Source organism: Struthio camelus, chromosome 16 (assembly GCF_040807025.1).
Source record: "Struthio camelus isolate bStrCam1 chromosome 16, bStrCam1.hap1, whole genome shotgun sequence".
Lineage (NCBI taxonomy): Eukaryota > Metazoa > Chordata > Aves > Struthioniformes > Struthionidae > Struthio > Struthio camelus.
Window position 1 is genome coordinate 12774719 of NC_090957.1, and position 20279 is coordinate 12794997.

General features: G+C 52.2%; 1 protein-coding gene across 4 annotated transcripts; it reads right to left on the minus strand.

Annotated features, from left to right (window-relative positions):
• Positions 1-573: 573 nt before the first annotated feature.
• LAT2 (linker for activation of T cells family member 2) lies at positions 574-18491 on the minus strand. 4 transcript variants are annotated; one of them, XM_068910459.1, is made up of 15 exons: positions 18125-18491; positions 14323-14482; positions 13490-13646; positions 13160-13266; positions 12596-12635; positions 10684-10727; positions 9701-9755; positions 9045-9088; positions 8396-8434; positions 8031-8061; positions 7808-7863; positions 5246-5311; positions 4307-4375; positions 3576-3648; positions 574-1026 (listed from the first exon to the last, which is right to left on the minus strand). In XM_068910459.1, exons 4-15 carry the CDS (start codon positions 13245-13247, stop codon positions 1008-1010), a joined length of 624 nt encoding a protein of 207 aa, XP_068766560.1. In that variant the 5' UTR covers positions 13248-13266; positions 13490-13646; positions 14323-14482; positions 18125-18491; the 3' UTR covers positions 574-1007. The 4 variants fall into 4 exon arrangements, with proteins under 4 accessions (XP_068766560.1, XP_068766562.1, XP_068766561.1 ...); XM_068910461.1 differs by lacking the exons at positions 13490-13646; positions 18125-18491 and adding exons at positions 16218-16361; positions 17367-17559; XM_068910460.1 differs by lacking the exon at positions 14323-14482.
• Positions 18492-20279: the final 1788 nt, after the last annotated feature.

Here is a 20279-nt window from a genome sequence, read left to right on the forward strand (position 1 = left end):
GGTGAGCCATGTCCCTTCTTGAAGCACAGGAGCTTTCTGAAGCAGTTTTGAGAAACAAGGCTTTAAAGGGGCTATTTTATTTCTCCAACCCTGGGCACCATTCTATGTCATTGCTACACAGGCTCCCATCTCAATCTGTCTCATCCAGTCAAAAAGATAACATATGCATCATATCAAACTGTAATAAAACACTGGGTTTTCTTTGGAGGCTTTTCACTTTTAATAAATAAGTGGGACAACAGTGACAAATCTGTGCATCAGGGCTCACGAGACAAGGGTTAAGTTCCAGGTCTGATGTTCCTACAGCAATTCTGAAAGACTGGTGCAATTTCTGAGGCTGACAGTAACAAATCGTACCTTCCCAGTTGTTGCAATGTCTTTGTATTACTATAAAACACATACCAAAACGCAAGAACTGCCGTAGATAAGTACTGTGAATTACTAACTGTGGATAAAGCGGGGATTTAATCCTCTTTAGTCCTTAGCTTTTGTGAATATTTGGTGTCTTATTTAGCTCCAGAAAACCACGGCTGTTGTAAAAATGACCTTCTGTAGAAGAGCATAGGAACTAAATTAGAACCATAATCCTTATGTTTTAATACCACCTTGCATGACTCAGCCTGCCAAATTAAGTAGTTGACCGCATTACTGCTCAGCAATTTGGAGATTCATTTCACGCTTGACAGGAGAAAGCTTTGCACAGACTAGCTGTCCTCCATCGAGTGGATGTGCAGGGAAATGAGACAGGATAACGAGATCTTGGCTTGCCCATGGTAACTGCAGAGCTGGTCAGCCAGAATTCACTGCTAGGCAGAGTGCTTTCTCCAGTTACATGTTTGCAGTTGGAGTTTTGTGAGACTTCAAGCAGAGCATTCCTTCCTTTCAGCTGCATCCCTTCTAAATGATCTTGGGCATGACATGGAGAGAAGGTTTCACTGCAGGATCGAAGACTCCCCTTTATATACATTCTTGCTGGAGATGCTCTTACAGCTTGGCAAAAGGCTTCTTCAGATTTTACGTGATGTACTTGAAATAAGAGGGAAAAAAAAGTAGTGAGTCTGCTGACTTTTAATGCCTGCTTTCACCTTTACTCGGCTGCTTTTTACATTTTTTTTCCAATGGTAGGCACTGAGGTACCTTTCTGAAGCACTACAAAATTTTAAAATCTAAGCAGATGCCCCAGCCACATTGCCTGATGATTATCCCTGAGCAGTGCAAAGAATCTAGAGGTGCCGGGAGCCCATTTAAGAATCTATCCTCCCTTGCTGGAGAGCTTCCATGGAAGCCCAGTCCTTTGCACTAAAAACTGAGTTGGCATTTGCTGATTGGATGCGGGGAGTTTTATAGCATTACTGTGCTCCTAGCAAAAACTGTAATGAAGGTATCATTATAACAGCAAAAATTGGCAAGTTTAATTTACTGGCAGAACTGCCATAAGCTGTTTATACATATTGCCACAATAGCATGCTGCTAGAGTTCACAACTGGAGGTTTCCCCAGAAAAATCTCTATCACCCAGGACAGCTATTCCTCCCTCTTTTACCTGCCTAGCATCATTTATCACATTTGGGGGTACATTTGTGGTAGTACTATGCTGCTTCGATATTTGCTCTCCAGAAAGTCAGGCGGGCTGTTGCAGTAGCTTTGCTAAACATTTTGGACATCTATCAGTTCTGATTGTTGCTCTCTTTTCCTCAAACCTCCAAATGAGGCAGGCGCTCTCCGTGTTACAAACGGCAAACAGAGCAGTCCGGAGTGCCCAGCGCTACGCAGCCCTTGTCAGATCAAGAAGCTGAATGACCATGCTGTGACTAACGCAGAAACGTAATCCCCTCATCCTTGAAATTTCTCTGTGGAAGAGAAATAAACAGAACTGCTTATAAAAGTTACCCTATGGCACTTTTCATATTTTCATGGAGAATCTGGCTTCCTTCCCTCCAGATATTTAGCTAACAGAATGCCTGGCAATTCCATAAACACCTCCCAAAAGGGTTCTTCTCTACAACCCTAACTGAAACAGTCCGTTTTTACAACGGACTATTATTTTCGCTTGCTCCAGCTAAAGCAAAGAGAGACACCTAGCAGTGCAGTGCTCCTGCAGCAGGGACAATGTTTCTGGGGCTGGTTCCCATGTTCAGCATGCTCTGGGAGGAGGCGTTAGCACCCTGAGCTGTATTTGCTGCCCAGGCAGCTGTTCCCCTCCCTGGGCAGAGGGGGGCTGGCCAGACCACTTACGTGTGCTGTTGGGAAGCGACTTGCATGCCGCAAGTGGTAACATATGCTGAAGTCCTTGACCAAGAAGTATGACCTGTCTCTGTTGCACCTTCCCCTCTAGCAAATTCTCTGCGAGTAAGAGTTAACGCTTCCAGGGACAGGGTGCTAAAGTTCAAAGCAAATGCTGAAACACGTAGACTAGTGTCACTATGCTTTGGAGGGGTGGGACAATTCTTAAATATTTTGCATGGCTTCAGAAAGATCTCATTGGGTGTTGTCTGCCCACCACGGGTGCTCCCAATTTGGTGCTTGTAAATTCCTGTAACTGGAGCCGTCAGCACTTGTCATAAGGACAATCACAGCGGGCCTCTGCAGGCGCTCAGAGAGTAAAACCAAGACAAGCAGGGTGATACTGCTCCAGTACATCTCCCAGCTGGAGTCCTTGGCCCATGTGAAGAAGGGTGACAAACACTACACACTCTAATGAGGATGTGGAGACACCTCAGATTTATACACAGATTTATATACAGACTTATAGCACAGTGGTGGAGTATTTTCCTCTTTTCCTTTCTAACATACACCTGTCAGTTTTTTTGATCACTGCTGAGAGTTCAGCTGACGTTTGCTGAGAACTATCCACAAAACTCCAAGAGCTCCTTCTGAACCACAACAGCTGATGCAGAACTATCGCTGTGTATCGTATATGTGGAGTTGTTTTTCCTCCATACTTTACCATGCGTTTACTGACACTGCATTTTATCACCCACTCATTCAGTGCCATGAGATCTTTCTGCAGCACGTTTTATTTTTAACTGCCTGGAGTAATTCTGTATCATCAACATCAGGTTGCTGCTGATAACAGGGCAGGATTATCACAGCAGCTAGCGCTCAGCTGAGCCCAGGGAATCCCTTACGGTGCTCTACCTCCGAGCTACACAAACCAGAGGAGTTTGGGGTTTCCTGGCTGCAGCACGAAGCTCCATTAGCAGCAGGGCTGCCTGAAGCCACTCTAAAGCGCCTTTGAATTCCTGTGTCTTGGAGAAGGGCAGCACATTAATCCCAGGGCTGGGACATTAACTTGGGCCAATGTGTCTCCACAGTCTGCGTTATGCGGCTTGGCACCAGCCAAAGTAGCAGCATGGCAGAGAGCAGGCTGGGGTGTACTTGGGGAATGGACCTCGCTTCCCGTACATGCCCCATGGGCTGCTAAGGACTGTCTGACATCGCTGGTGAGCGACACCCAGCAGCAGGGCTGCAAAGCACCATGACTGCTCTCTTTGCTGCGAGTACCAGCCATTCCTAGGAACACACACAGTCCTCCCACCTCTAAGTAAATACGACAGACATTTGGTTTCTTGTTACCTTTGCTCTGACAGAGGTGCAAGGCCTGATGCAGGGTCAGTGTTCACATAATCTGGCTCATCATCCTGGCTTTCTATATTCAGAGTTGTTAATATAAGAAAGTACTGATCAATAAGTGGGCACAAACAGGATAACAAGAATCAGTTTGCTTAGGCAGCTTCCACACCAGACACAGAAAGCTCTTAAATACACACATACGCATTCACCAGCATCTCCCAAGCCAGGCTACCTTGTATGCTTCACAGGAAGCCCCATGTTAGAATAAATTCTCTTGTTTAAAGGTGATCTTAAGAAATAATACCAATAATTACTGCAGACTATTCACAGTATTGACATTAGTGACATTGAATATGCATGTTGTATGTTTCTTTATCTTAGGGGATTACAGAACAAGGCTAAGTCTGCATCAGGGATCCCTCAAAATTTAAGAGGATATAAGATATGAATAGTGACATTCTTCTGTAGCAGCCCGTGGTCAGATTTTAGCCTAGCCACTGGGAAGTACCAGAAACACCAGGCCCCCATCAGAGTAGATGTCAAAGTTCAACTGCAAGTGTATGTAGCAATTTGCACATGGCCTTAAATAGTTATCATGGATGATTGGGGAAAAAACATCTCAGGACAGGGGTGATGTCTGCATCATCCTGATCGTGGTCTACACTGGTCTAGCACAATGGGCACCATCCCCATGAGCCCTATCCATAAATAGTAAATAGTTGCTGAGAACATACCTTCCACTTCCTGGAGTTTCCATATGCGTATCGCCGTGCTGTTCTCATAGTCTCCGGTGTCATCTGTGACTAAGAAAAGTTTGGACAGAATGATGCTAAACAGCAAGTGGACTAAAAATGGGTCTCTGTGAAACCCCCTCCTACCACCTCACCCAGTGAGGGGCACGTGGCTGAGTTTCCAGCCGGGCACGTGGTTGTGGCTGTCCAGGCTGCAGCCGTCCTGCTGCAGGTCTGCTGATGCTGCCTCATCTATTTTTCAGTCCTGACCACGTGTCTTGGTTTTTGCAGGCTCAGACAGGGGTCAGGGTGGCCCTCACTACTCCTGCCTTCTCTAATCACTCCATACAAAGCTATTCAGGAGCAGGCGCACAGTTTATCAGTGGAGAAAACATTGCGGTAATTCACTGAAGGAAACCATATTGACTTCCTGTTTTGGTAGCAACATCCCAGGACAGAAATTCGAAGCCCTTAAGCAGAGAGTATGGTCCAACACCATGCTCCAATGGCTCACTGGCTGCAGCCTTCTTGGGCTGGAAGTGCTGAGAAATCTCAGCTGGGGCCTGGAACTACAGTAAATCTTGGCTATAACAAAACTGAAAGGACTAGAAACACAATGCAGAGACCAAAGCTGCTGGATTGCTCCACAGACCTCCAAGTCAAGGGGAGCAGCTCAGAGATAAACTGACAGCTGATAAGGTGTCACTACTGTGTATTTTCCAACAGAAAGGGGAAATGTCCCAGGCCTATTTTGTTCCAGCTGTGCCTCTTATTGCGCCAGTCACCAGCACACAGGATTTGTCAGCATGGGGTTCATAGAAAGAGCTGGGCTGGTCTCTGTGAAGGAGTCATTTTTCCCTTAACTGAGCAGGTCTTGGTCCATATCTGGGCTTCTAGGCACCTTTGTACAACACACGTGAATCATGACAGCAACACACTTACTCAAATCAGAGCTGTGAGACGCTCCAACGATGACATTTTGATAGGAATAGGAATCCTCCTCTTGTTCTGGCAGAAAGGAGAAAGAGGGAAAAGGACTTAAGAAAATGTAGGTGATATGGGAAGCGCCTGCAAGGGCTTTCATATCACCTGCCTATAGGAGAGAGCTATTTATCATAACAAAATGCACACATTAGCTAAAAAAGTGTTAGGTCTTCGTGACAGGCTGTGCTGAACTAGGGCTAGGGCATCTCTAGCATAAGCCAAACCGGGCACACTCTGCACCGCTGAAATGGTATTGCTGACTCCACCGCGAGCTGGCTAAGCCTTGGTTTGCACAGTATTTTCTTCCGAGTGAGCTGAGAGCTGGGAGGCAATTTGTTCCTGAGGAAAAAAAGGGGCTTTTCTTACAAATGACAATAAAAAATGAGCAGAGCTCCTAGCCCTAAAACAGCTCCTAAGGTAAACAGGAGGAGACCCGGCTCTACAAAGTGGTAAATCGCCAGGCATCGAGTCCGGCTTAGCAGTTAGGGTAGGGCTTTCCTTCCTGGTGGGTGCTAAGCTGGAGCCTAGGGTGTTTTCTTGGGCTTATTCTCAGCTTCTGAGAAGGAACTGAGATACGGAGATGTAAAGAGACTTGCCCAAGGTCACCTGGGAAGCACGAGGTGGAGCGGAGACTTGATCCTGCCCCCTCAGTTGTGCGTTGGTGCTTTGCCCCCAGCACTCAACCACTTAAACCGACCCCGACTCCTCACCCAGAGCAAAGCCTCCCTCTGCCGGGCCAGGCTTAGGCTCTGCTCCGAGTTACGCCCACGACCGCATGGCGCACGCAAAGAGCTGCCAGGTTTTGAACGAGGTGCGTCCGAAGACACGGCTCTCCTGCAAACGGAAACCGGATCCGCTGCCCTTCCAGCTGCAGCCCCGCACCGCCCCGGCTGCTCTCGGCTCGGCCCTTCCTACGGACACGCCACCAAAGCGGTGAGGAGAGGTCACCGTGCGAACAGCGCTGCTACCCGCCTCGCCGCGTCCCTGCCCCGTCTAGCCGAACCGCCGGGGCTCGGGCGCCGTCTCGGCCCGCGCGCCTGCGCCGTGCCCGAGGCTCCCAGCAGGCCCCGGCGCCAGGGCTGTGGGAGCCAGCACTGCCACGCGGAGAGACCCCACCGGCCTCCTAAATCCCCGGCAGCGTGGTGCTCCTAAAGACACAAATCTAATAATGTTTGGAGCCAAAGTCTATTTAAAAGAAGGAAAAAAAAAAAAAAGCCAAGCATTTTGGAACATTGCTGGTTATTTCAGCTCTCTTGGGCTGTTAAACCACGTGACTAACTGCCAACGTGTTGCTACCTCAAAACTTGTGTCCACGGATGCTGAAAACACAACCCAAGCCCAAACAGTTGATGTGGTCACGGCATCTAAGCTGGAAAGGTTTTGCAGACAGCGTCAACACAGCTGCCGCCCGCCCAGCCTACTTCCACTCTTCTCCGAAGGCAGCCGGGCCCAGGCGGGCAGACGCACCGGGCGCCCGGCCTCGGCTCGTCCCAGCGCCGGCGCGGGGGGACAGTCAGCACAGCGCGGTGCGGGCTTGGCTTCCCAAAAACGCACCCATCAGGAGGGGCGCGCGGCCTGGACCGGCACCGTGCCGACGGCGCGCGGACGCTCCCCAGCTGCGGCAACGAAGGCGTTCGAACCGCTAAGGGATGGAAAGCCACCTTCGTTTACTCGTCTTGCGAACACAAAGTATTTGAAGGCCTCGGGGGGCAAGAGTAAAGGGTTTCCTGCCGTCGGCAGCGTCCCGAGCCGGAGGCCGCGTTTGGACTGTCCCGTTTGAAACGCGCTGACGGACTGCTGCTCCCTTGGACTCGCCTGATGCCTTTGCGAACCCACCCGCGGCGCCGGCCGTCGCCCCAGCCGGCCCCAAACACCTCCACCACGCCGCGACGGGCAGCTGACGTCAACCTGCTGCCCCAGGCTTTCACTGGCAAAGAAATAGCTAAAATAAAGCAACGCAGCACGCTGTCTCCTAAGACGGTCCGCCGCGCTGTCTCACATCGCTCTGCTGTAGCTTTAGCACCTCTCTCTGCCACTGTCCTTCCGGCACCCGAAGGGCAGAGCAGGATTCGGCCGCGCGAGAGCGCTTGCGCCGGAAATCCCTCGCTCCTTTTGCGCCCGTTGCTTTCGCGTCGGCGGCCCCAGCCCCGAGGCAGACGGGGATGCCCCGGGCCGGCACTGGGGCCGCGGAGGGATGCTCCGCACAGACCCCGGTGGGCGCCTGCAGCCCTGCTCTCGCTGAGCTCACCCTGAACGCAGTCGGCAGCGGCGCACGGTGGGTGAACGTTGCCCTGAGCGACGTCCCGGGCTGCTCGCGTTTCTCTCCCCAGCTGATGACGGCCCTTCACCCCCAAGGCCCCGAGAGGCAGCTCCGTTCCTTATCTAAAGCCCCTTTCTGACTCCTGTTTGCTTCAGGCCACGCGGGGATAAAGCACAAAGCGAGAAGAGGAAAGCGCTGCAGGCCCGCCGGAGCGCCCAGCGCAGCCTGCCCGGCCGGCCTGCCCTGTCCCACCACCTTACCGTCGGGCGGCACGAGGGCCTTCACGCAGTTGTAGTAATCCAAGGATATCGGGCGGCTGCAAAGAGAAACGCCTCGGTGAGCTCGGCCGCCCCAGCGACGCCGCGGGCCGAACCGCGCGCCCCGCTCCCGGCCGCCACGCTCGCAGCCGGGGACGCGCGGCAGCCGCCCTCGGTCCCGCCGGTCGCCCCAGGAGCGCGGCGGGCCGGAGGACGAGCGACTTACACGTAGGTGGCTTCCCCGCACCGGCAGTCTTCTGCGAGGACAAACGGTTTGCCGTCAGGACACGGGAACATCGCGCAACTCCAACCCACCGGCACGAAACAGCCGGACGCGCGCTACAGCCGGAGCGCTGGTGACTCGCCAGCCGCTGGGGCGGGAGCTGGGCGCCCACGAGGACCGCGCTCCCGCACGCGCCTCCGCGGCAGCGCCAGCCGGGCCCGGGGACGACCACCAGGCCCGGCGTGCCGTGCTCCCTGCCAGCCGTTCCCGCACGGCCAGCCCCGCTCCCTGCCCGCGCGGCGGCAGCGCTTCCTTCCGGCGCTTCGGCCCCCGACCACTCCTGCGCGCTGCGCGGCGGCAGCATTTACCTTGCGGGAAGTTCTGGTACCTGGACTCAGGCCTGCTCGCTGGAAGGAAACACGTGTTTACGTTACAGAAGCCCTGGGACGAGTCGGATGACGGAGCCACCGAACGTTTTCACCTCGGCAGCTCTTCGGCCGCGCAGCGCTTCGCTTCCCCGCGCCTGCCCGAGCTCACGGAGCGGCCGGCTGCCGGGCCGGCCCAGCGCTCGCTGCCTAACTCACGTGCGGCCGAGCGGGCCGTGGCCGTCCCGGCGCGGACCACGGGCGAGCCAGCCCCGTGCGCCTGGCTCGGGAGACAACCACTGGATTTTAAAGTTGAATCATGGCTAGTTCTTATCAACTGCCCCTGGAGCCCCTGGGTAGACCAGCCACAAGCATAATGGGTAGGTTCTGATCACGGGAATTAGTTTTATCATCGTCCAGCTTGTTTCCAAGATAACCCCCCACCATGCCCTGCCCGGGGCCTGGGCGCTGGCCGTGAATGAACGTCCTCTCGGAGGCTCCGTTTTCCCAAAGCTGCTGGGAGCTCCCAGCCGTCACCACGAGCAGAGATCTGCAACGTTCCCATTTCTAAATTTTGCATTAGGTAGTTCCCCCACTCCTGCGTAGACCGACAGAGCTTTAAATAGATGAGCATCTTGGTAGAAATGCTTACCACTTCCAATATGACGGGTGGTATTGAGTTCCTCGCTGGCTTTCCTGAAAAAGAGAAGCCTGCTACATGCTTCTGCAGACGCTGCTGCGCATCTGCTTATAGGTCGGACTCACAGCGAAAGGGAGCTAAAAGCCCAGGTCTGATCAAACTGTCTCAGATATTACAAACTACAGCAATGAGTAGGCAAGGAGGATGCTCCATGAAACTCCCGGAGAGTTTATAATACAGCAAGCATTGGGACCTGAAGAGTTTTGCGTAAAACCCCAAGATGGGAATAACTATGTCCGGATATTGCCGCAGAGTTATTTTTGCCATGTATTTCCTGGGGTTTTAATAAGGGGGAGAACGAGATTTCTCCTGTTAAACTGGCTATAAGCAAAGAACACCAGTTCCTTCTTCATTATGTGCCTGTTGTGTATAGTGACAGCTCATTTCCTCGCTTCTGATTTAAATAGTTACTAGTAGAATTCGGTTAGAGAGAAGAAAATCCGGAAGAAGACTAAAAACCACTATAGACTGGCAATAAATTCAGTATAGTCCAAGCCAGATCTATAGGGTCCAGAACCCAATCCCAAATCCTGAACGTATTCATATTTCGCATAAACTTCATTCAACCTTGGCTCTACAGCTAGACTTTGTTTTGCTCTTTTACCTACCTTATCCCTGGTAAGTTTTCTGGTTCCTTATTTTGTTCTAGCCTTCTCGTTATAGCTAGCACCAAGAACAAAAGCAGATGTTAGCATTACGGCAGCAGCAGATGTTTGAAAGCGAGCACTCAGCATCAAACCTACACGACTGCCAGGTAGTGGCGAGCATCTAGGGCAGAGTGAACTAGCTTCCAAATAAATCCTCAAAAGCCCATGATGGGCCAAAACAGGAACCAAACAGGAAAACAACACCGTGTCTCTGAGGAGAGCAGAGCTAGCAAACACACACCAGAGGAAGCTACAGTCCTAATCGCTATCGTATTTCCTACTCTCCCCCAAACTTGCTTCATTTGGTGGCCTCTTCTATGCCTCAACACCCTTCCCTTAAAATTACAGACGCGCCACTAGCGCATGAGCTTTGGTTGCAGCCGCCGTCCGTCCCCGGGGGAGCCGGAGCGAAGCCTCGCGGGCAGGCTGGGGGGCTCGGCCCCGCCGGGCTCTGCTGCGGGGCAGCGGGAAGGCAGCGGCCCCGCAGGGCTGGTTTGCAGCCGTTGGACCGGAGACGCTGACATTTACTACACGCCCCGTTAGCAGCTTGTGTCAGGATAAAAATCAAAGGTCAGCCTGTAACCAAATTCGCCGCAGGAAGCATTAAGAGGGCGACGATACGTGAGTCACGCTTATCAATTCAGGTTCATCCCACGCGGCGGCTTTCTCAGCGCGAGCAGAGGGCTTTGAACAGCCCAGATGAATAAGCCGCTGTGTTTGAGCAGCACCGCTTTGGTGACTTATTTTCAATGTGAAGGTAAGTTTTTCTAGAGTTTTTAGGAATTCACATCCCTAGAAGCATCTAAGGTCGCTCTGAAAACTCCACCCTTGCAGCACTGGATAGCCTGATTTTGAGGTCGCCTTCTTATTTTTAGAGCAATATTCGCCATTCTGGGCACTGCAGGCTTCTGACCCGAGAAGAGAGGCGCGCCAGTCATACTCACTAGCACGGGATCGAACCACCTCGAACCTCGGCTGGTTTTGGAGCCTGGGGAAAAAAAAAAAAAATCGAGGAACAAGGCTAGCTGGATTTTGGGGCACATGACAAGGAAAATAGAGGCAAGAGACTTCCTTCTTTGGTAAACAGATGGAAGCAGAGCGCTGAGCCGAGCCTAGCGCTATATCGAGGTTACATGGCTCAGCGTGTCATGCAAGCACCCATACAAATTGGGAGCAGCTTCCCTGCTGTTTTCCTTGCTACATTGCCCGAGGTGATGCAGAGAGGTCTTCTCCTTTTAAGTCTCACTTTGGCGTCCTCTTTTGCCCTTTTAATGCCGATATGGGCGTAAGGATCATTGGCAGAGCAGCCTACATCAGCTAAGGGAAGGACCGGGGATGAGGAAAACATCGTTTGTCAGGATTAATTCCTACTCTGACATTCTATGCACCAGTTAAGCTGTATTTAAATTTTTTAAGTGCCCACAGACTGGTGGCTCACTTTCAAAAGTACCAAAGGCAAATCTATAGGGCCCACAAATAAATTCAAGTACCTCCCAAACTTGGGGTGTACCTCAGTTGTCTTGGAAGGCCGGCATCCCGTTTTCACCCAGAAAAAAAAAGGAGTTTTAACCCGTAAAAGGGCTTCAAACCCTACTGCCTCACCTCAGCTCTTATCCCTTCTGCTCCCAAGATCCCTTACTACTAACCAGAAATAACATACGCCATCAAAAATCCTCTTTACTTTGTAGGTAGCACACGAGAGCTGCTCTCCAGAGCACAACAGGATTCAGCTCCCGTTCTACTGCAGGTGGATATAGGCACTAATTAGCGCTAATTTTGGGACCTTGGAAGCGTCTCTGTTCTCTTCCTCCCTTTATTCTGGTCGCCCCTCTTTCTCGGGCTGGTGCTGACAGCGTAGTGCTGGCGGGGAGCTGAGCTGAGCTGTCAAAGGACTTAATTGCAAAGTCTGCAAACGTATAGAGTTAGGTCACTTTGCTTGCAAAAAGCCAAAACTAAAGCAAAACTTATCTAGCAAAAGAGCACACAATATCATGAGCCTGAAGTCAAACGACCTAATCCAGCTATAAATTTTGACAAAGCGAGACTTTTCGGTGTTGGCCCGCAGGGGGACGGAGCCGGGGCTGGCTTTTCCATCAGCCTGCGGCAGGCCGCACCGCAGCCCTCCCCACCTTCGCTGCCGAGCGGGGCCGAAGCAAACGCCGCCGGCCCCGCAGAGGCCTCTGCAGAGCCCTTCTGCACCGTATTAGCACCATTGTGAAAGGTTCAAAGCCACCTTTCTTTTTTTCGTTCTATCATATTAGCTGCGGTTTGTCTGTTTCTGAAGGAAATAAGGAGGGGGGGGTGTACGTGCGTGCATGTGCACAATGATATTTCCTTAGCTGCTTGGGCTGCAGGCTTGGTGGTTGACTCCGGCACACGTTCTGACTAGCACCAGTCAAACGCTGGATTTGGTTTATGAAGGTATGAGGCTCTCTACTTTATCTTGGTGTGCGATGGCACGAGATAAGAATTTGCCCTTCCTCTCTTCCAGAGCTTTTTCAACCTAGCTGGTGACTCAGAGGCCTCCGTCTCAGAGCTTCGGTCTCCTTTCGGATTACTCTCTTTAAAGGCATTACCCCTGTACCAGAGTCACTGGTCTATTCTGTGTCGAGGGTGCGGTTTTCTCCACACCTGCAGCACGAGATGCTGGGATTAAACAAAAACAAAACAAAAACAAACAAACAAAAAAAAACCCAAACCCTCCAGATAGCTGTTCTGCCAGCCAGGCACATCCTAGCCGAAACTGAGATGTCAGCAGCGCACGGACCTGCAAGCCGCCTTCGTCTGGCTCTGGCCAGGATCTCACCCCGTTTCGGAGCCGTTTTTGGAGAAGTGCGATTGTGAAAGGCAACTTACTGACTCCTCCGTTTGTTCTGCTTCTTTTCTCGCTTAGTAGCTGAAAGAAAATTAAAAAAGGCTCTTAGAAAAGGGTGAGGCAGGGGTTTTAGGCCAGAAGGGGACAGACCAGCGAAAACATGGTCATCTCAGAAACCCTTTGGCCGGCAGCAGGAGAAGGCAGCGGAGGCAGAGACCCGCAGTTGTGGTGGGTTTTTGACCTGAACACCCACCAAAACGGTCGCGTGACCTTGCAGAAGCAGGGCCAGAAACGCCGGACTTTGCTTCGGAGGTGCCCTCACCCCCACCCAGGACCTTCTGGGGCGACACCGGGCTCAGACAGCAGCTGCTTTTGGTTAAATCACTGCAGCCACAGCTAAGAAACCTGTCCCAGAGCCGGGTGCTTCCCGGCCGCCCCTCGTCCTCCTCGCCCGGCCTTCCTCCGGGCCGCGGCAGCACCCACCCCCCAGCCCGGGGCAAACTCCCGATCCTTCCGCAGCGGCGCGAAGGAGCCTCCCGCCGGCCGTGGCGGCGGGGACCCGCCGAGGGAAGGCCCCCCCGGCCCGCGCGAGCCCGGCGCCTTACCGGAGAGCTGGCACTTCACGCAGACGCCGACGGCGGCCCCCAGCAGCGCCAGCCAGGCGGCCGCCCACAGCAGCTCCGCCTGCGCCATGGCCCGGCCGACGTCCAGCCTGAAACGCAGCCGCCAAGAGGGAAAGGCCTGAGCCCCCCGGCCCGGATTCAGCGAGCCGCGGCGCCGCAGCCCGCGCCGCCCTCGCTACGCGCTTCCAGCCGGTGCTGCTTTGACACCCGGCCGAGGCGGCGAGAAGGGAGGCGCGACTTCCGTGCTCGAGCGCGTTCAACGCGGGGAGGGCGCGAACGAGGCGCCCTGGCTATTTCCCTGCTTTTAATTACCCTAGCTGCTAAATTCCCAACGCTTCTTCCCCGCTTGCAGCTGGCTCAACCGCTGGCTCTTCCCCTCCTTTCCACAGCAGGCTAGTCCACAAACGGCTTTTCTCGATAATCGGCAGGATCCTGCTCCCATTGCTTCCTTTAAAACTCGGGGCGCGCTCTACATATCATAGAAAAGCCGGGCTGCTGAGACTCGGGGAGATCGCTTAGACCGTTTCCGTCTCCCGAGGCCAGATTTTCTTCACCTGCAGAATTTTTTTTTCCCCCCCTATTTTTCCTCTCCGGCCCCTAGCGATGGAGACGCTACGGCCTGCCAAAGGCCAGAACGTCACCGCCCCGGCCGGCGGGAGGTTTTCCACCAACCTGACCCGCATCTCCCCTACTACAATTCGAGCCCGTACGGCGGCGTTATACCCACTGCGGACAGAGGAAACCAAACGTTAATAAAAGCCTACAGAAAACTTAGGCTTGCTTCTGCCTCGCTCAGCGCCTCCGCTGGTGCGCCCGCGTCGGCCCCCCGCCGCGCGCTCGCCTCGCCGGGCTTTTGCTCTTCAAAGCCCCCCAACCGCCGGCCCGTCTACTCCCGACCTTCTTGCCGCGCTTTCTAAAGGCTGTGCCCGGCTCGGCGACGGCGCCCGCGGGCGGCAGCGGCGGCCGTCGGCGCCACGAGGCCCTCAGCGCGACGCTGCCGGCGAGGCCGACGTCCCGCCTCGGCCGCGGCCCCTGCCCAGCGCGCCGTCCCGGGGCCCCTGGGGAGCGCCAGCCCGCACGCCCGCCCGCGCCCCCGCTGTCTAGCTCTGTACGGACAGCCTGGCCAAAAGAGCGTGCTTCCTCACCTTGTCTTACTTCAGCCCCTCTGGCTGGTCTGGAAACCAGCACGCGCTACGGATGCCCCCGCAGGGTCTGCCGGAGCCGACCGGGGGACGCCGGCCCGGCGCTAGCGGCCAAAATTCACTGCGCGAAGGTCTGTACTGCCGCTGCGGGTTTGGGTTTTCCCTTTAACCATAAAGGAAAGGCGCAAAAGCTGAAAGGGCCTGTGAACGCCGATCGAGCGCGCACGTTTGTAGGGCAGGCCACCACCTCCGCGCGTCGCGGCGGGGTCGGGCACGTAGCCAGCCCAGCCCGGGCCCAGCACCCCCGTTTCTGCGGAAACCCTGCCAGGCGGCTCCCGACGGGGGCCGCGAACCGGCCGCAGCCCCCGCCGGCGTCAGGGCGCGAGCGTTAAGGCCAGCGTGACTCAGGCTGTCGTTTGTATTCAGCAAGCGCCTGAAAACGCCTTCTTTCGTTACAAAACCTACCCCCCCCCCCACCCCGAGACATGAACCGTTTCCCTTCTGCGGCGCTGGAAGCACCTGGCGAAGGGCCGGGCTGGCGGCGGCTCCCTCGCCCTCGCCACGCCGGCCGCGTTTCCCTTCAAGCGCTGCCCTGAGCTGCAAGCGGCTCTAACTCCCCAAATAAAATGGACTACTTCAGCTTGAAGGGATTATAAAAAAAACAGGAAATCCCTGGCTATGCCCAAGCTCTCCCCGCAGGCGCATCGCGGGCAGCGGGACGCCGGCTTCGCCCGGCGCGAGCGGCTCTGCGGGGAGCGGAGGCAGCCAAGGCGCTGGCCGGGGACAGCCCGGGCTGGCTGACCGCGCTCCCTCGGCCCCCAAGGCCCGGCAGCAGGCTGGCGGCTGCCTCGGCCACCAGGTCCCGGGGCGGGAGAAGGGCGCGCGGGGTAAACGCCTTTCTGCTGGGGCTGCCTTGCCGGACGTTAAATTCAAACGCAGAAGTTGGGGGGGGGTGGGGGGGGGGAACCCAACTTCTATGTAGTTCCAGATCTTCAAGAGTGAAATTCAGAGTGTGTCGAAATGGCCTGTGCTGTTTATAAATGTCTCTGTTCTCCTTTTTTTAAAATTTTTTTTTCTTCTCTTTGCGCCAGCAGAAGTTTCCCCATGCACGAGGAAGCAACGGCCCGTGCGTTTCCCCGGCGGACTCGCGCCGCCGCGAGCAAGCGCGGCCCGGGCGAGCCCTGGGCATCGTCCCTCGGAGGAGACCCCGGCAGAGTAACCGGCTGCGCACTGGATAAAGCGGACGGTTCTGCAACGTGAAACCGCTCCTGGTAGGGGAAAGGCTGCCTTCGCCAGCGGGATATTTCTCCGAATACAGGGTGTTTTTTTCACGCCCTCAGATGTCTTTAGAAAAGAAAAGGAGAGATTTTGTTTTGTCACGGGAAGAACTAGAGAACTTGCAGAAGATCATCCAGGCTGTACGTGCTAGGTGCTTCCGTCCAGGCTGCTGCTGCGGAAGGTCTCTAGTCCTAAGTTAAGGGTTTAATCTAACGGTGAGATTCAAGATAGCCCCCAGGATAAAGGGCACACTCTAAAAGTCAAGGGGATGGAGCGTCTGTTTTACGAGCGGAGACTGAAAGGTCTCGGCTTTTTAAGTCCACTGAAGTGGAAGGAGAGAGCGAGTACCTTAACATGCTTCATCCACGTATCAGAGAGAAATACCAAAGCGACAAGGGCTATTTAAATTTAAAGGACACACGGGCACAAAAATGAATGGGTATAAACTGAATACTGATATGCACAGACCAGAAATAAAATTTCTAATCACTACAGGGATGGAAATTCTGGAACAGCTTTCCAACAGCAGGAAGAAGGGCAACCCCCCCCCCCCCCCAAACAAAAACCAAAAACCTTACTTAAAAAATACTGTATACTTAAAGTAAGTTCTTAAAATTTACTTAATTTTTTGCTGAAAATCCAGAAGGGTGGGGAATGTGTTGGTGTAGCCATCTGTGACAACAGCTATTTTTCCTCTAAGACCTTCTCGTGAAGTCGTTCTAATGAAGTCTTTGCAGATGTCAAACCCGCCCTACAAGTTTACACTGCAAGATAAAGACTGAAATTGCTATTTTAGGTCCAGTGTTAAACCTAGTAGTAAAAATATCCAAGAGGCAAACATAAAACCGTCTCCCCTTCAGAAAGCCATTTTCATGGACTGCACTAATTAAGACTCATTCAGACTGATTGGATGAGTCACTGGAATGAAACATAACAGGGAGAGTTTATTAAAAACTCACTGTACAAAATTTAGCACATGGGTTTACTGAACCGATGCAACATTCAGCTTGACTTAGTCTCTAACATTTCTAAGAAAAGAAACACTACTTTTTGCTTGCCTGCGCTGCACAGATTTCCACAGAAAGTCTAATCAATTTAGAAATTAAAGTGTCAGAGCAAAGGAAGCTCCTGTGGTTGGAACCACTTCAATGACCAGTTTTGAACCCTCAAAAAGGCTCCTTTCCAGAGGTCTGCACGTTCGCTTACCTACCAGATCTTATGCCAGTGTTAATTTTCTGAGGAAAGCTGCAATAGCTTAGATGAAGTCTGTTTTTATACAGCTACTCAAGTGGAGCTTACTCTATTTTATGCCAGGAGAGCAGTAGATCCATTTCAGCAGCACATAGGACAGGAGACAAAACTGGGATTCATAAATCAAAGCTTTCACATAGATTATCAATTTGTAAAATGCTTCAAAAACCTAGCTAGAAATACAATGCAAAATCCTAATCACGATACGCATGTCAGCATGAGGAAATAATTCATGGAAATATCTTACAATTATCTTTAACTTCCCTGGTTTCAGGCAGTATCAAAGCTGGGCAGCGTGCTTCACCGCTGCTGCAGAGTCTGGGGCAAACTCCAGATTAGGAATTGCAGATATAGACAACGCATACATATCTAAACATTGTATTTAGTTGAGGGCAATGAAAACGAACCAACATCACACAGATTATCCCTTAATTATCATCAGTTTTGCTAAAATTTCTACCTCACTGACCACGTTATACCGAACACGCACGCAGCAAAGGGGAAAGCAGTGCAGAGACCTTTTTCTGTCTAGGATGAGTAATTTCAAGCACTCATGCGCTGTAAAGTAGATGCATTCATACACAGGAGGCCAATCAACCCTGAAACCGGTGGGAAACCAGGCAGGTGTAAGTAGAAGTTCGCTGTCTCTTAGGACTGGGCCTTGGAGGGGGAAACGTGGAGGCTGCAGCGCTCCCAGAAGCTGTAGCCATGCTGCAGGAGCCAGAAGCAGGAAAGACCAGTTTTGAGATGACGGCAGCTGTCCACAGCCTGCATGTTGTACAGGGACCCCAAAATTTCCAGAATCATTTAGGGGATGCAAATACAGAAAGAGTATAACAATAATTTTTTAAAAAGAAAAAAGGTGCCATGATCTAATCAGCAGATTGTGTGGGTAGATGTAAAAAAAGTCATTAAAAGTGCAATCCAGATTGCAGTGGACAGACTTTCATCTCAGGTATGAGATCTCAGGTATAAAATGCTGCGGAAAAGGAATATTTGGGTCATTTTCCTACTTTGGAGCTCGGCAGGTGATGGTGGTCTTCATCCCCAGCAGTAGTGAGGAGAAGTACCATCCAGCCGTGCTGCTTTGCAGAAGTATTTTGCAGCGATGACCTCAAACCCTCTTCCAAAGGGTCACTGAGCTCCAGCCTAGCCGCTCGAAGCCCAGCAAAATCAGCAGCCCAACCTGCCCGCTGCCCAAAGACGTAGGAGGGCCCTGTCCTCCCCCTCCACCCCAAGCACCTTCCTCTCCCCGTCCCCTCAGTGTCCCTCTTACCTGCAGCATCAGTCGCTCTCGCCCGGCCACCCCATCTCCTCGCTCAGCTCACAGCCGCAATTGCTGGAGCTGGTTCCTCCTGGGGATTGTAAACCAGTCTCTGGTTTCCTGTCACCATCTGAATCATCGACCCCAACATCCGCCGCTCGCCTGGTCAGCCCCTCGCTGGCTGACGAGAGGCCGGCCGCCAGCGCGCCCCAGCAGTTCTTGCAGCAGTGTTGCGTGTTATTTGCTGCGGCGAGAGGAAGAGACGGTGACCGCGGGGAAGGCTGCCTGTCCCCAAGCAGCCCCGGCGCTTCAAAGTTTGGCTGGTGCCCCTGCAAAGATCAGCACCAGCCAGGACTTTCCTTGTAGCAAACACCCTTAGCAAGAATGAACTCAGCACAAAGTGTTATTTGTACACACCAGGAGCGACACATGCTGCCTGAAACAACTCAGAGCAGATAAAACAAAAAGGAAGCAGTTACTTTGGTGTTACAGAGAGGAAAACGGAGGCTCAAAAATGCAACAACCAGCCTGAGGTCACCACTGCTAATGGCAGAGCCTGGAGCTGAACCAAGATCTGATACTGTCCAGAGCTGCAAGCACAAAAACATCGCCTGTGCTTCAGCACTGATTTTTTTTTTTTTTTTTTTTTTTTTTTTACAGATACCAGACAGTTTCACTGTGCTCCTAAAAAGTAGCTCATGGATTTTCTTTTGTGTTTGAATAGAATAGAGAGGCTTTATGAATAGCAACAGACTTATTTACTCGCTCAAAGCCCTGATGTGGCACAAGAGAGCTGTATCCTGCTCTAGGAATAAGAAACGTCTGCACGTGCATACAACAGTCCCACGTATTTATAGTTATCAGAGTGGAAGGGACAGTTAGGCACGTGTTTCGGAGAAAAAGACATTTCACGCTGCTGCTCGTTAAGCAAGGAAGGGTCCACAGTACCTCTCTTCATGCAGCCATGTAAATTATTCAGGAAAGGGAACAGCTTTTTGTTATATTTAATGTAGTTAGGACACTCAAGCTGTCAGCTGCAACCTCTCTCATCAGGTAGGTGGCATTTTTCTATCCTAAAACCTATAAAAAAAGACAACGATTTACAACATATGCCACTGGGGACTTTACTATCAAGCCTTCAGAGGAAGCATCACTCTTAAGAGAGTTAACCAATGTTTACACATATGCAAATATATTTAAACATTACCTGGTGCCACTCTAACCTGAGGATCACAGATAACTGCTCCTTCCAGAATGGTTCCCACCCAACACCCAGGTGCGAGGACTAGCTTGAGATCAGCACATGTGTCCTGCGCCAAAGCCTGGAAGAGCAAGGCCCAGCTTTTGTTTGTATGGCTTCTGGCTGGTCTCTCTGGAGGGGACACTATATAAACTGAAATGCATTTCGGACTGCTAATACAGCTGTTGGAGTAATGGCATTTCTAGCAGATGTCTTAGCTATGAAGTACTTTGTTAGGTGCTTTCTAGCAGTTTTTTGCCTATTTAAACATAAGGTGGTGATAGACCAGTGACAGGAGATTTGCAAAGAGGTTGTTTAGAGCAGAGCTGTTGCTCTGCACGTGTTGGAGATGGTTTATCTTTTTTTGTTTCAGAAGAACTCTATTATTTTATTAGGGACAGTCGATGCTAAATATTTACTTGCATACAGCTTCTCTGATTTGCTTTACCACTCCAGAAATGACTCATTGCCTCGATACGGACGTTACCACCGTTGGCATCGGTTGCAGCAAACGCACCTTGTGTTAGTCACCTAATTGCTCCTGGAACACAACGCGTGGGACGGTCCCACCTCTCGAGAATAAGTAAGAACTGTTACTGTGCCAAACAGTGGCACCGTTACCAAGGCTTACAGATCACATAAAGCAGGGGTCACCGGCAGGATGCTACAGCAGCTCTCTGGAAGAACGATCCCCTTCAAAGGCATCGGTCCCTTTGAAAGGCTGACCACCTTGCTTTCTAACTTCCATCAGAACGTAATTACTGCAGTAATACAAACAGTCATACAGACACCATTATATTAGAGCATCGTTATGTGCATCATTATGTTTTTCTCGTAAGAAAGGCTTCATTTACCTATTCAGTGCCCCAAGGGTCAGAACGTAGCCCCTACTCCAAGCAGTTACAGACACAACCCAAAATCCTGCTT